The sequence below is a fragment of the Elephantulus edwardii genome, unplaced genomic scaffold (assembly GCF_000299155.1).
Source record: "Elephantulus edwardii isolate Elephantulus edwardi_28Jun2011 unplaced genomic scaffold, EleEdw1.0 scaffold00139, whole genome shotgun sequence".
NCBI classification, from domain to species: Eukaryota; Metazoa; Chordata; class Mammalia; order Macroscelidea; family Macroscelididae; genus Elephantulus; species Elephantulus edwardii.
This window is the reverse complement of record NW_006399889.1, coordinates 7,425,459-7,441,647: the sequence shown is the minus strand read 5'-3', so window position 1 is coordinate 7,441,647 and position 16,189 is coordinate 7,425,459. Positions and strand designations below refer to the sequence as shown.

Below are 16,189 nucleotides of genomic sequence, written 5' to 3'. Positions count from 1 at the left end.
CCACCCCCCACCCCGAGTACACTTCTCTATGCAACCTTAATTCTGGATTCCTGTGCTAACCATAATACTCAATCATATATCTCTTCTAATCTGTTATTTCCCTCATCTGTTTCAATACAATATACATAATTTATCCAGTTATAGTTTAAGTTCTCAAATGATAGTCAATATCATCATGGATGTCATGATTCTAAGCCTTGTGCAAACTTACTAAACTGGAGGAGGAAAGTCTCAAAGGTAGTCCATGAAAATCTGTATTTTACTGATTGTTCCAAAAATAATTGTGTAACCAGTCTAAGAAATAGAATATGGAAATAACTACAGTAAAGATTTATTTAGCAACACATCAAGAAATTTTAAATAGGTCTACACTTCCTGACTTTTTACCCATTCCTACTCTACATTAAAAAAGACTTACTATGAAAACAATAAAGCCACTAGGAAAAAAATATACATAGAAAAATATCTTTTAAGATCTACAGGAAAGGAAAATATCTTAAGAAACAAAAGCAAAACTCTTAAACTAAAAGCAAAATATTTAAGTACACCAAAATTATCTCATCATGTATAGATCTCAAGCACAACACAGTGAAAAAAACGAGATCTACAGGATAAAATAATTTCCTTTAAAAAGAGAAGTTAATTTAATTTCATGTAAAATGGTATTTTATAATGTTATGGATATAAATCTGTGTAGTAAAGATTATAAAAACACAGACTGAAAAGAACATACGACAGTGGTTATCTCTGAGGAAGGGAGAAGAAAATGACACTGAAGAGGAAAACAAAGTAGGTTTCAGAATTGGCTGTCAAGTCCTACATGTTTTATTTCTAAAAGTCTTAAGGGGGGAAAAAGACTAAGTTAGATGGTTATTCTCAGCATTAGAGGCTTAGTATACACACCTTTTGCTAAATCTTCTTCTTCCTTCTTGTTAGCCACAGTTTCAGGATCCTTGGCTACTAGAGCAGGGCTTGCTTTTGCTTGTTCTGCAGCCTGATATAAAGAAAGGAAGAAAATACTTGAAAGCTCTTCTCTAATTTCTCTACCCCTGACTAAGAACTTGTATGACTCTTCTCATCAAGCTACCAGATTTCTGAAGAATTCAAAGCAGATAAAAAAAGAGGCAGAATCAGGAAAAGACTGAGGGTAATAAGTTACCTAGATAACCTAGATTCACTCTCCCAGGTCTGTGCAAGGCCGTTAAACTAAAACACACAGAGTTTAACTTGGAAAGGAAGACTAAATAAAAAGATTCTAAAATCTGTAAAATACTTCAAAACCAGAAAGAAGGCTGGAAGAGGGAATTAAAATGAATATTGTAAAATCTAATAGTTAAAACATTTAAAATATATATTCAGCAGTTACATTATTTCTTTCCATATAAAAAATCAAAATGCTATCTCTAGAATTATATTAAGATTCATATTAATCATTTACACAAATGTCTATATAATTATCATCACTTTAGAAACCAAAATACAAGTAGCTTACTTTGACAATATATACACTTACTAATCTAAATATATTTTTGTAATAAGCAGTATACAAATAAACAATCAAGACAAATCAAACTCTGGCCAAGTATGCCAGCTTAATTTCCAACCATTCTAACAATTACCAGAAAACTGCCAGCAGATACTGAGCAATCTGTATATTATTGACATAGATATGCTTCTACTTCTAATGTCTTCCCTCCTTTAGCTTCACTTATTCTAGTCACATTTTTCCTCTGATAAGTTTCAAGAGTCAATAAACAGCTATAATGTCATTTTCCAAGAAAAGTTCCTAATTATCTTACATAACTATCCTCTTCAATGTTCTCTATCAATACTTTTAAACAAAGTATTATCATATGAGTGATCTAATAATGCATGTGTGAAGTAGAGAGAATTTTACATTCCACAGACAATACTTTCTAGCCAGTATAGTAACTATGTTGTGCTTCTAGTTCATGTGGAAAGGGAGAATAGCAGCATCTGAATTCATAGGTTAATGGAAGGATTAAATAACTGTCATTTCCCAAAATTAGATGATATGGGACTCATTTCATTTTAAAACAAAATTATAACACTGCCTAAGGGGCTTATATATTATAAACCTTTAATAATCATAGCATAAAGAATGTTAGAGAGCAAATGGACCTGCACAGGGGTAAAACGTTGACATTTTACATGAAATTATGTTAAATCAAAGCTGTTGTTGTTGTTGTTATGTGCCGTCGAGTCGTTTTCGACTCATAGCGACCCTATGCACAAGAGCCCTAAACCCTGCTCTATCCTGCGCCAACCGCACTGCCTCCGACACACCCATCCCGATTACCCCAGTCACCGAATCAATCCATCTCATAGAGGGTCGTCCCCTCCTGCGCTGTCCTTCCCCCCTCCCAAGCATGACGTCCCTCTCCAAGGACCCGTCCCTCCTGACAACATATCCAAAGTATGTCAGACGAAGCCCCAGAATCCTTGCCTCCAAGGAGCAGCCTGGTTTAATCCTCTCCAAGATGAATCTGTTTGTTTTCCTGGCAGTCCATGGTACATTCAGTACTCTTCTCCAGCACCACAGCTCAAAAGCATCCACTCTCTTTCTGTCCTCCCTACTCATTGTCCAACTCTCTGAGGCATAACAAGCGACTGCAAATACCATGGCCTGTATCAGGCGCACCTTAGTCTCCAGAGAGACACCGTTGTTCCTGAGTACTTTAGAGAGGTCCCTAACAGCAGACTTTCCCATCGCGATACGCTTTTTGATTTCCTGACTGCTGATGCCAAGAGTGTTGACTGTGGAGCCGAGCAAACTAAAGCTGTGAACAATCTCAATCTCTTCGTCATCCATCCTGACGCTGCCAATTGGTCCAGTGGTGAGAATCTTTGTCTTCTTGACATTGAGCCTCAGTCCATACTGAAGGTTGCAGTCCTTGACCCTTCGCAGCAAGTGCATGAGGTCCTCCTCAGTTTCAGCAAGCAGGGTTGTGTCATCTGCATAACGCAGATTGTTAATAGATCTTCCACCAATCCTGATGCCACAATTCTCTTCATAGAGCCCAGCTTCTCAGATAATCTGCTCTGCATACATGTTGAAAAGGTATGGAGACAGGATGCATCCCTGGCGTACACCCTTCCCAATTTTGAACCATGCAGTGTTACCCTGCTCTGTTCTGACTACTGCATCTTGATCCAAGTACAGGTTTCGCATTAGCACAATTAAATGTTCTGGGATTCCCATTCTTCTCAGAGTCAGCCACAGTTTGTTATGATCCACACAGTCAAATGCCTTTGCATAATCAATGAAACACAGATAGACATTCTTCTGGTATTCTCTGCTTTCAGCCAAGATCCATCTAACATCAGCAACAATATCCCTAGTACCACGACCCCTTCTAAACCCAGCCTGGACTTCCGGCAGTTTTCTGCTGATGTGCTGTTCTAATCGTTTTTGGATAATCTTCAGTAGAATCTTGCTTGCATGTGAAATCAATGACACTGTTCTGTAGTTTCCACACTCAGTTGGGTCACCTTTCTTTGGAATAGGAACAAATATAGATCTCTTCCAGTCTGTTGGCCAAGTGGTTGTTCTCCAGATTTCTTGGCACAACTTGGTGAGCACATCCAGGGCAACATCTGTTATCTGAAATACTTCAATTGGTATATCATCTATTCCTGGGGCCTTATTTTTTGCTATTTCCTTCAAAGTAGCTTGAACTTCTTCCTTCATCACCATAGGCTCTTGCTCATATGTTATTTCTTTAAATTCCTTTGTATCTGCCAGTTCCTTTCTATATAATGACTCAGTATATTCCTTCCATCTTCTTTTAATACTTCCTGGATCATTTAATATTCTGCCCAAAGCATCCTTGATTACAGCCACTCTAGGTTTGAACTTGTTCCTCAGCTCCTTGAGCTTAAGAAATGCTGAGCGAGTTCGGCCCTTTTGATTTTCCGACTCTAGATCCTCGCACATTTCACTGTAGTGTTTTGCCTTGTCATTCTGAGCAGCCTTTTGGAATCTTCTGTTCAGCTCTTTAGTATCTTGAATTCTTCCTTGTGCTTCTGCTTCTCTACGCTCCAGTGCAATCTTCAGAGTCTCTTCTGACTCTGTCTCTCTCTTACACACACACACACACACACACACACACACACACAATCATCCCCAGAGCAGCCAATTTTTAAAAACAGAATTCTCAAATATATTTCAATTACTGCATGCACAATGCTTAGAACAGTGAATGGCACAAAGTGACAATAAATTTGTTTCTATTATACTATGATCATGTTGTCTGTCTCTACAATCAGCCTGTAGGTCAGGGGTCAAGTGCAGGTAACCCATAAATAATTGTTCAGTGAATGAAAGACAAAACATTTAACATTATAGTAAAATAAAGTTCTACAATCTTTGTTTAGTGTATGACATAATATTAAAAACATCCTGATAAACCCTGGATTTCACTGAACACAACCTTCTTCACTCTCAATTGTGATCGATATCACTAGTTAAAACTTATTTAATTAGATGTGTAATCATCACACAGTTCTAAAACTTGAAGGTGTGCTTGATAAAGTGAATTCCATAGTAGTTATATCGACTTTCTGTGGTCTGTGAATGAACAACAATCAGTCCAAAAGCAAAGACCCAAAGAAGCTACATTAAGCCCAATACTTCAGGACTGCATGACACTTGATGTTCCTTTCTACTGTTAGGTGTTAAGTATAAACAGTACTGATTTTAGTAAGGAGTCAAATCCACTAACAGTGCTGGTATTAGTTATCTCTATACTATCAAAAGTTATTGCTATCAAGTCAACAGCATGAGTCAGGTGAGTGGCTGATGACTTTCCTTGTTTTATATAATATCCTTATACTTTCATTTAAAATATATACTTAGAAAACATTTCTATTTTTATGGGTTTTTTACAAATAGGCATCACAATAATCTCCTATGCCTAAAATTTAGCAGTAACAACTAATTAAGTGGCATTAAATTTAGAAGTTCAGCTAATTGAATTTAGATTTCTTTTTCCCTCAGAGTTCTTTATTCAAGCCTTTCACATTAAGTTTACTAGAAAACACTTTCAAAATCTTTTAAATAACTACTTCATCCATTTGTACTTTATATTTTACACACTTTTTGTAGCAGAAAGATAGCAACAATAGTAAAATTAACTTTTCCATTATTTTATATCTAGCTTAAGAGAAGAAAAGGAATTCTCAACTTTAACTATCATTCTCCTGTATCTTGACTCTTTTTGAACAAGAAAGTAAGCTAAGGCCTACAAAGATCAATAAATAAATGCTCCTGCCAGTGTTCACTCCACTTCTTGTCCTTGAAGCCTAGTCCGGACAAACACATATCCACTAACCTCTATATCAAACAGAAGGCAGGATCGTGTAGTGGAAAGAACACTGGACTGAGAGTCAGGAGGCCTGTGTTCTAGGTTCCAGCTCTGTCAACTACTAGCTGTGGCCCTGGACAAGTCATTTAATCATTCTGGGTCTCAGTTTCATTATCTGTAAAACGAGGGGATTTGATTAGAAGATCCCTTGAGCTTGTCTTATAGGTACCTAGAACTCTGCTTAATCAAACAACCTTATATAAAAAGTAATGAATTATTTTAAGGCAATGCTCACTTTCACTGGAAGGTATACTCAAGGGCAAACTTTAATGTACACATAAAACCATGTGGAAGTCTGGTAATATGGAGATAGTCAATCTATAGCTCTGGAACACTACCTGAAACACTGCCTTTCTAATAAATGTCCAGATGATGCCAAAGACACTGGTTAATTAAGCACACTTTAAATAATAAGATTCTAAAACAGGTTCTTGAGGTATAAAAACTACACGTTTACACTCTTTGGGTGTCAGGTTTCAGTATACTCTTTGATATCATCCCACATGATTATGTTTTCTTCATTTTCTTGCATATACTCTGATAAATAAACAGTGCTTTGGTTGTCAGGAACTTATAAAATGCCTTGGATAATTCTGAACTAAATTATTCCTTAATTATACTGATTTTCAGTATTCTGAGAATACTAAACTCAATTATCGATTATGAACGACTAGTTCTGAAAGAAGTAATTGATCATTCTAAAATTACTAATAAACCAAATGTTAAGTGAGGAGAAAGATATCCTGGGTGGGTTTGTTGGTGTTCTTTTTTTCCCCAAATTTATCTCTGGGTCTTCTTACTTCAAGGATTTACATAAATTTAAAAGGCCTTATGAAGAAAATCTACATACAAATTTGAAACCCTTCACAGCTGAGAATTTTCTATTTATGCTTTCACTATGTTCTGCCTCTATCAACAGAACAGAAGAAGGTAAATCATCATATTCAATAGTACCATAAAGCCATAGAGCATTTTAAGGGGTCTACAAAAAACAAAAAAGAAATAAAAAAAGGAAACTTTTGGTTTTTCCATATTACATAAATTGGAGATTGATGCCACAAGGTAATATTTTTATGGAATTTAAATATACTGGAGGAATTTTTTGAAAAATAAGTTACTGTTCAAGGAAGAATACTTCAAATTTTCTCTTCTTGACCTTCCCATTTTCTTATACTCAAAAATATCCTAAAGAAGAGACCTTCTAAATTCATATTTTTAAGAATTTATTATTTAGTACAATTCTTTGTATGAGACTATAGCATTAAAAGCATTTCATAAAACAATGTTGTTTGATTTAATAAAGTACTTCCTATATTTATTAAAATTATATCTAAAATCTTATCATTTCAATAAAATTAACCTACCTTTAAACCTATTCTCTTATCAAGAGGGTGAAACAGTAAAAAAGTGGAAGTAGAAATACATCAATGTGTCACTATTATATTTTTCTTGTCCCTTCAAATACAAAATTATTTTTAGCAAATACTCCTCTAAAATAGTAAAAACTGCCTACATTTGAAGGAAAAAAGTGAAAATTTCAAATTAAATGTTTTATAAAAACAAACAGAAGCACACACATAATTTTACAAAATACCTGGGAGCCAACTGCTGGAAATGTAACTCCTTGTTCCTTAAGATTCTTAATCATTGCTGATATTAAACTAAGCTGTGGATCGTTCTTAAATTCATCTGTCCATTCAACCATAAGAGCTTTTAATTTTTCACATACTTTAGGATGACCCTAAGGAAAAGAAAACAGCTAATTAGTACCAAATTTCCTGCCTAGTTGTATGGAATTGATACTTTAAATATAAAAATTACATTGTCATAAGATTCTTATTAAAAAAAAATTATGCCTAGAAGAAAAATGTACAAACAAGCAAATATAGTTGGTTCCATCAAATGAAAAAAAATTTTTTTATAATAGCAGAACTACCCCATACATGCTTCATATCACAATGAAAACCGATTCAATAAATTCTTTCAAATAACAAGGTCTGTATATCAGGAAAGCAAAGTAAATTATGTTTTTTGTTTTCTTTTTGAAAAATTAATTTTAAGGAGAGACTGAAATGTCAGTTTCTTTTTTTTTCATTTATTTATTATTTTTTGTGTGTGTACTGTCAAATCAGATCTGACTGGTACAGGAGGAGATTGCCCCTCTTTCTTCAGCAAAGCATCTGGTGGATTTGAACTGTGCGCCTCTGAAATTGGAGTGCAGCTTCTTGCCACTAGGCCACCAGAGCTCCCCAGAAAGGTCAGTTTCTAATGTGCACTGTGAGTGTTTTCCCAAGTTAATTATTTGAGGCCGTATATGTTTGGAGCTCACTGCATGCTAATCGTAGTTAGAGACGTATTTCTTCAAAACCACTTTTCCTTCCTAAAGTGTAACACCATCATTTTCATTGTAAAACATATGCAAAATTAAGAGAATGAATTCTTTTCTTCTATATATATAGCTCTGTGTTTTTAAAAATATTTGTGCTCTTCACCACAAAATCAAGTCTGCATACTAGATCTTCACTTAAAGCATAGGGGGCTCACACCCATGTTTATCGCAGCTTTGTTCACAATAGCAAAGAGTTGGAAGCAATCTAAGTGTCCATCAACAAACGAATGGATAGAGAAGCTGTGGTATATTCACACAATGGAATACTAGGCTGCACTGAAAAACAAGGAACTCATTCAATATTTAAAATGGATGACCCTGCAGGACATTAGGCTGAGTGAAATATCTCAGTCACAAAAGGACAAATATTGCAGAGTGCCACTGTTATAAAAGAGGACTGACACAGGAGTTAGGGGGGAGACTGAGAAAGATGGGATAAATTATGTATACTTCATTTAAACAGATGAAAGAAAAAACTGTTTAAAAGGGATATATGATTAGGTATTACTGTCATGACATGAGTCCAGAACGAAGGCTGCATAGTGGAGTGGACTTAAGGGAAGAGACTGTATAACAATGAAAGAATTTTTCTTTTACTTTTCAAAGAGAAGAGTGTACTGTGGAGGGAGGGATGAGGAGGCAGAAAAGCGCAACAATGAATGAGTGGAAATCCAAAATCTCTGTAAATTTTCATTAATAAAAATTTTTTTAAAAAGCATATGGTGGGAAAGGCAATAGATTCTTCATAAATCCCTGAATATTTAGTTGGACATTCAGAATGTTAAAGTAATATTTTTAATTAATGGGAATTATGTATAACTGAATATTTAGTTATTCAAAGGAAAGAATTATATAATCATTTATAAAGTTTGGAATTTTCAATTTGTAGCACACTTTTTGATTGCTTTTTCCTCCTGAACCTTAAAAGCATTCACTTTCTCTAAAAAACCTTGAAGGCATTCACTTTGCATTTTAAGTGGGAAAGGAGGTATTTTCTCTTTCTCACTTAAAATTTTTATATACAATCAAAGTAAGAATAACCGCCTTTAGAATGTACAAATTTTTTATTGGGAAAAACCACAGACTATTTACTACCTTAAATTTTTAAGACCTCAGTCACTTTTTCTAATATACTGTTAACTAGACAGCATATTATTAAATTTCTTTGATGGTCAAGATAATGGTCCTATTTTATTTAAGTTAAGATGAAAACTAACAGTACCATGTACTTCTAACATTATTTCCAAGTGCTTCCACAATAGGAAAACATTCCTATGTTTAAAGAAATGATGCTTAGAGCTTACTGGTATTATTTAACCAGATAAAGAATGTACTGATTAGCCAAGGACTAGAAAGGGTAAAAAACAAAAGTACAGCCTAGTCCTTCATGAAGAACTGGTGGGACAAAGGTTCAACACTCAACTGTCACCCAAAAGATCAGCTGTTCAAACTCCCAAGCCATTCCAGATCTATCAGAAAAAAAGAGTTGATAATCTGCTCCCGTAAATTTACTCTAGAAAACCATAGAGGGTAGCTCTGCTTTGTTCTGTAGGATCTTTAAGAAACAGAATTGATGTAACAACACGTAATAAATCTTTAATGATTTAGAATGCAGAAATTTCAATAAATGAAGAAATAAATCAGCCTTAATTTTCAGGAAATACTATTTCTTACCTTATTTAATACGTTGCTTACTTCACTAGCAAAATCTCTTGAACATACTTCCAAATGAAAAATTTTGCCACAGTTTGATACACATGCTCCCAGAAGCTAAAAGTATGAAATTAAACGTTAAAAGTTAATGAAAAATAAAGCTCAATGTTGGCACATCATTTTGTGGAAGTGAAAAATGAAATCACTTACAGTCAAAGCTTGCATAGCAACATGAGGATCTTTATGGTTTACCCGCCTCATAATAGACCGAAGACAATCTTTAGGTCTAGAAATAAGAATTAAAACAATCAACCAGTATTACATCCAACACTTTTGCTCTGTTGTTAGGTAATACTTCCCCTTACCTGTATTTAGTAGGCAACAGACTATCATACAATAAGGAGAAGGTAACCTAGCAGAGAGGTTCAATCTTCATCAATTACACATTTCCAAAATTGATAGAAACAAATTCCTTTAAAATTTTTAACCAAGCACTAACAGTCTTGTTTAGCAATCTTAGATTAGCATTTCAGACTAATGCTGACTGGGGCCGGGGGGGAGTGATGCTGAAAATAATACAGTCAGCAGCAAAACCACCACTTCTAATCATGACAGAATAAATGGAAGTTAACTTACTCCTGCTGTAAAAAAATAACTTGGGAAAAGTATTTCTGTTCCATTTGTTCTAAATTCATAACTACTTTAGAACACTAGTCATAGGCAATGCAGAATGATTTACCCCAGGAAAAAAAAAGTAAATAATGATCTGTCCCAACTTTCTAGCTATAAGCATGTGGTGTTAGGGTTTCCTAGACAATGAGTTTGACTTTGCCATGTGAGTAGGCAGAGCTATGTGAATAGAATGTGTTAGCCTATCGACAAAGGGAGTGGGCTGTCTGTCCATTAATCTGAGCAGACTCAGCAGCAGATTCTCAGAATCTCAGTACCAGCAAAGGAATAGCAAGACAATAAAACCCACCCTTCTAGATCAGAGTCTTGCATCAGCCAGACCTCCAAGAACAGCAGCCCTAACAGGCACAGCAGAGAACCAGTGATCTGACATGAGGCAGAGCTGACTTTAGGACTGCTATGTCATGGGACCAGAGCTTAGAGTCTTTTGCCCAAGTCTACTGGAAGACTGGGGTTAGAGGTCAAGGAGGAACCATAACTGGCAGAACTGAGAGATTTGTAACACTGGCTTAGAGCCACGAGGCTGAAGGCTGAGGTGCCTGCTGGGGCATTTCAGAAGCTTTCCTGATTGAGCAATTATATCAAGCTGGATAATAGTGTTTTTTAAAAAACTTACTTTATATTGATTTGCTTACAAAGTTCACATACATTGTTTCATACCATTATTCTATTATTGTTATAAAATCATCACTGAACTACATCCACTAAAGTATAGCCTTTTGATTTCCCTAATATGGTTTTGTGTGGTCTGTGAATTATCACAATGGATTTTGGACCCCGTAGAGCAGTAAGAATGGTGCTGGGATGGGAAGTGTTGGAGATAAGTTTGACCGCATGTGAATCACTTTTGTGTTGTAGCTGTTGTTGACAGGGACAGTTCCTCTTTGTAAAGTTGGTAGAGGTAAGACATGGCTGTCCCCATGCAGTCCTTGTTCTTCTTACAAGGTACTTTCCAGAACTCTAGGCAGGCCTACTGTCTAGAGGCAGTTTCTGAATCTCAGAGCAGGAAATGTGAGTCTCTAAGAAAAATAGTAAGATGAAGAGAAAGAAATGGAAATTCAGAAAGGTGTAAGGGAACTGAAATGTAGAGAGACTTAAAAAAATAAGGGTTCAGATAATGCCACAGGGGTCACCTTAACTCTCTATTAGTACATCTTATTTGCTGTTGCTGTTGAGCAGGTTCTGAGTAATGGTCACCCCAATAGCAGGTTTTCAGAGGCTGTAAGTCACACAGGAAAATATTTCCCATCCTTCTCCTACAGCTGGTGGATCTGAACCCTTTTTTGGGTTGACAGTTTACCACCTTACGCACTAAGCACCAGAGCTCCTTTTTACTGAATATTTTTGCGTGCCATCGAGTCAGAATCACCTCACAGCTGACCCTCCAGCAGGTTTTCAGAGGCAGTAAATCACACAGGAGGAGACTATCCATATTTCTCCACATAACAGCTGATGAATTTGATATGCCACCTGTATAGGACAAACCAGGTCCCTAGTGGCAGAGTGATTAAGCTGCATAGCTGCTAATCAGAAGACTGGAAGCTTGAATCTGCCAACAACTTCATGGGACAAAATATCTACTGTCTTGAAAACACAATGAAGCAGTTCTATACTGTCTAATAAGGTTAACATGAGTCAGAATGGACTTGATACCAGTAGTGTTCAGATCAAGGAATAATAAATAAAAGACAATAATTGAGACAAAGAGGCATATTACATGATGAGCACATGCATTCACCAAGAAAAAAATACCAACAAAAGAACATCAGAATACATAAAGAAAAAAAAATTGAAAGGAAAAGCAATCAACTGGAATGTTCAACAAATGTATTACTATCTGGTATAATTTATAGATGTTGCATGAACCATGTTACTAAGTTTGCCCAACTTTTATATAAACCATAAAACAAATTTTTAGAAAATAAAAACTGTATAATCAGGTCATGTTGTATAAAGCAAAACCATAATAAATTCAGTGAAGTTTCATTCAACTCTTGCTCATGGCTCTTGCTGTGGTGATGAAGGAAGAAGTTCAAGCTGCTTGGAAAGAACTGGCAAAAAAAAAGGCCCCAGGAATTGATGGCATACCAACTGATTTCAACAAACAAATGCTTCCCTAGAAGTGCTCACCAAATTGTGCCAAGCAATCTGAAGGACAATCATCTGGCCAACTGACTGGAAGAGCTCTTCATTTGTCCCCATTTCAAAGAAAGGTGATTGGACAGAGTGTGGAAATTATTGAACAATATCATTAATATCACATGCAAGCAAGATTCTGCTGAAGATGATCCAAAAATGACTGGAACAGCACAACACAGAACTGCCTGAAATGCAGGCTGGATTTAGAAGATGCCGTGGCACTAGGGATATTATAGCTAATGTCAGATGGATCTTGACTGAAAATACCAGAGGAATGTCTATCTGTGTTTCGTTGACTAAGCAAAGGCATTTGACTGTGTGGCTGACTCTGAGAAGAAAGGGAATCTCAGAATACTTGATTGTGCTTATGAGAAAAATATACATGGACCAGGAGGCAGTCATCAGAACAGAGCAAGGAAACACTTGTATCGTTGAAAATTGGGAAGGATGTGTGTCAAGGATGTGTCGTTCTATCTCCATATCTTTCTATCTATATGCAGAATAGATTATTTGGGAGGCCGGGCTTTATGAGAGGTGTGGCATCAGGATTGGAGGTAGACTCATCAATAGTCTGCATTATACAAATGACACAACCCTGCTTGCTGAAACTGAGGAGGAACCTGAAGCACTTGTTACAGAAGGTCAAGGACTGTAGCCTTCAATATGGATTGGAGCTCAATATCAAGAAAACAAAGATTCTCACCACTGGGCTGACTGGCAGCATCATCATAGATGGTGAAGAGACTGAGATTGTTGACAGCTTCAGTTTGCTAGGCTCTACAATCAACACTTTGGTACCAGCAGCCAGGAAACTAAAAGGCGAATTACAAGTCTGCTGTCAGAGACCTCTCCAAAGTACTGAAGAGCAACAATGTCAGTCTGGAGACTAAGGTGTGCCTGATACAGGCCACAGAAGGGAGAGTTGATGCCTTTGAGCTGGGGTGCTGGAGAAAAGTATAGACTATACCATGAGACCAGGCTGTTCCTTGGAGGCAAAGATTCTGAAGCTTCGTCTGACATACTTAGGACATTTTGCAAGGCAGGATCAGTCCTTGGAAAGGGATGTCATGCTTGGGAGGGTGGAGGGACAGCACAGGAGAGGAAGACCCTGGATGAGATAAATTGATTCAGTCACTGGAGAAATGGGAATAGATGTGTTGGAGACAGTAAGACTGGCAAGGGAGAGAAGGGCTTAGGGCTGTTGTACATAGGATCACTATGAGTCACAGGTGACTTGATGGCATATAACAACAACAACAATCATTCAACTCAGAGTGACTGGAACTGCACAACAGAGAACTTTTGTGCAACACAATAAAACAATGCTGTACTTGAGTTCACTATAGCAAGCATGGTGTCCATATATCTCACTGAGGGTTCCTTTTTTGGTGGTCCTCTACACTGCAATGATGATGTCCTTTCCTAGCAACTGGTCTTTCCTGATGACATGTTCAAAATCTTGCCATCCTGCCTCCTAACGAGCATTCTGGTTATATTTCTTCTAAGACTGATTTGTTTAATCTTCTAGAAATCCACAGCATATTTAATATTCTCTGCCAACACCACAGTTTGAATGCATCCTTCTTTTAGGATTCTTTTTTATTATCCAGCTTCCAAGGGCATCTGATGCAACTGAAAAGACTACGGTTTGAGTTTGGCTTGGTCATCAAATTGAGATCTTTGCTTTTTAAGTCTTTAAAGAAGTTCTGCAGTAGATCTGTCCAATGAAATATGTTGTGATTTCTTGACTACTTCTATAAACACTGACTGCTGCTTCGAATAGGAAGAAATTAGTGTCAACTTCGATTTCTTTTTAATTTATCAAGAAGTTGTTTATTATTGGTCTAGTTGCGAGAATTTGTGCTTTAAGGTAAGATTTAATTACTTGGAAGACTATCATATTTAATCTTTATCAGTAAGTACTTCACATCTTCATTTTTAGCAAGTGAAATTGTGTCATCCTCTAATCCCAGATAGTTAATTAGCATTATTCCTATCCTGTTGCATTCCTGTTCACACATTGCAGGGTTTTGGGTGGCGTTTTAAGAGTGTAGATCAAACAAATAAGATGAAGGGATAGAATCTTGCTGCAACCATGCAATCTCCTTCACCTTTTAGAGCAACTTCTTCATCCATGTATTTTATACAAGCAAAATTAAGTGTTCTACAATTCTGAATCTTCATCATTTGTTATGATCCACACACTGACTATTTTATCTGTTTATCATACTGTAGGGACTTACAAATTGCTATCCACGACAGCAAAAGTTAGCCACCAGTATTTAAAATATCAACAGGGCTACTCATGGTAGAGAAGTTACAATAGAGCTTCCGAAGAATAGGAAGAAGAGCCTAGAGATCCACTTCTGAAAATCGGCCAATGAAAAATAATTAATCATTTTCTGTATAGATGTGTGCCATGTACTTTATAAGGCAGCAAAAAGGAATAGCACCTTTAATAAAGTTATAACTTCTACTGTCTTCTTCTACACAACAGATGGAAGGCCAGCTTCTCAGGAATGCACACAGCTACTCTGAGAGCTCTGGTGGCCTAGAGGCTAAGGAGTTGCACTGCTGACCCAAAGGCAGGCAGTTCAAAACCACCAGCTGCTCTGCAGGACAAATATGGGCAATCTCCTCCCATACAATTTATAAGCTCTGAAAACCTGCTGGATGGTTTAAGTTGAGATTTGAATTCAAGCCATGAGTTGATTCTGAGACACATAACTACATCACTTTGGTATATGTCAGCTCTGATGGCATAATTCGATTATGTTAACTACACCGTAAGTCTCTAGGAAAACAGAGCTTTAAGAGAAAACTTCTCTAATTCTTTCTATTCCCGTTCCCCTCATTCAGTTTCTCTGATGTCATAATTATATAAAAATGATAATTAAGTGTGAACTCTTAATCTTTAGCGAGAAACAGTGGAATGTCATTTTTTCTTTAAAATATAAACTGCAGAACATGACATATTTAAGGTAAATCTGAAAAGAACACCTTTTATAAAAAATTTTATTGGCACTTTTTCTTTTGATCTAGAAATAATTTTATTATTCTCATTTGTTTACCTTATTGAAGGTACTGAGAAAGTGAGAGTCTACCAATTATAGTGTTATACATATATATAACAGTGGTAAGGGATATTGACCCTTATGATTAATTTCATTTTGTAAGTAATACCAGCAGGGTGAGTCACCTTGCCAATTCAAATTACAATAGAACAAAAAAATAAATAAAACCCCAATAACCATAAATAATTAATATTTGTCCATTACCTTCTAGGCAATAAGTGATACACATAGAGTATAGGAGTAATGCTAAGATTAAGAAGATCGGGATTCTGTTTTGTATCATCTACATATGTGGTATCACTCAAAATGTCTTTCTTAGCTACGGATTAGATGTTTCTTTTGTGCTAAAGTATTTATTGCATTAAGAGAGAGGATTAGGATGGGCTACAAACCCCATCCTACTAGAGGCTTATAGAAACTGATGGGACCTCCATGCTAGTTCTCTTTTTAGGACACCTGCCTTCAACTGATAGTCTACAATGCTCACCAGTCCCTGAAAAACCAGCCTGCATACCTACAGTCATATGAGTCATTCCTCTGATGTGTCTTGAATCTTTGGGAGAACTTCCAGTGAACCACCAAAACTAAGGGACACAGAAGAGCTAATGAACTAAATAAAGGAGTGGCTGTTGATATCAGAAATCATGAAGTTGAAAAGATTTAAATTAAACTAGTCCCTATAGTTCTCAGCTGAATTAAACTTAAGTTTCTATAGTTCTCAGCTAAGTTAATTTTTAAAGCCCCACACCCAGGTATCCAGGGCAACAGTATTTCAAGAATAGCTAGCAGAAAGGCAGAACAAACAAGCTCAACTGATAACCCATGTGCCTTTGTTTCCCGACTGATAACCAATGTAT

General features: G+C 36.3%; 1 protein-coding gene across 1 annotated transcript in view; it reads right to left on the bottom strand.

Annotated features, from left to right (window-relative positions):
* The window catches only part of STAM (signal transducing adaptor molecule (SH3 domain and ITAM motif) 1), a 74,481-nt gene that overhangs the window by 39,104 nt on the left and 19,188 nt on the right, over positions 1–16,189 (bottom strand). The window contains exons 3-6 of the mRNA XM_006894300.1: positions 9,640–9,715; positions 9,451–9,546; positions 6,982–7,128; positions 904–994 (exon numbers count right to left, since the gene is read on the bottom strand). Coding sequence (XP_006894362.1) covers positions 904–994; positions 6,982–7,128; positions 9,451–9,546; positions 9,640–9,715 — 410 coding nt within the window. The remainder of the gene's footprint in view (positions 1–903; positions 995–6,981; positions 7,129–9,450; positions 9,547–9,639; positions 9,716–16,189) is intronic.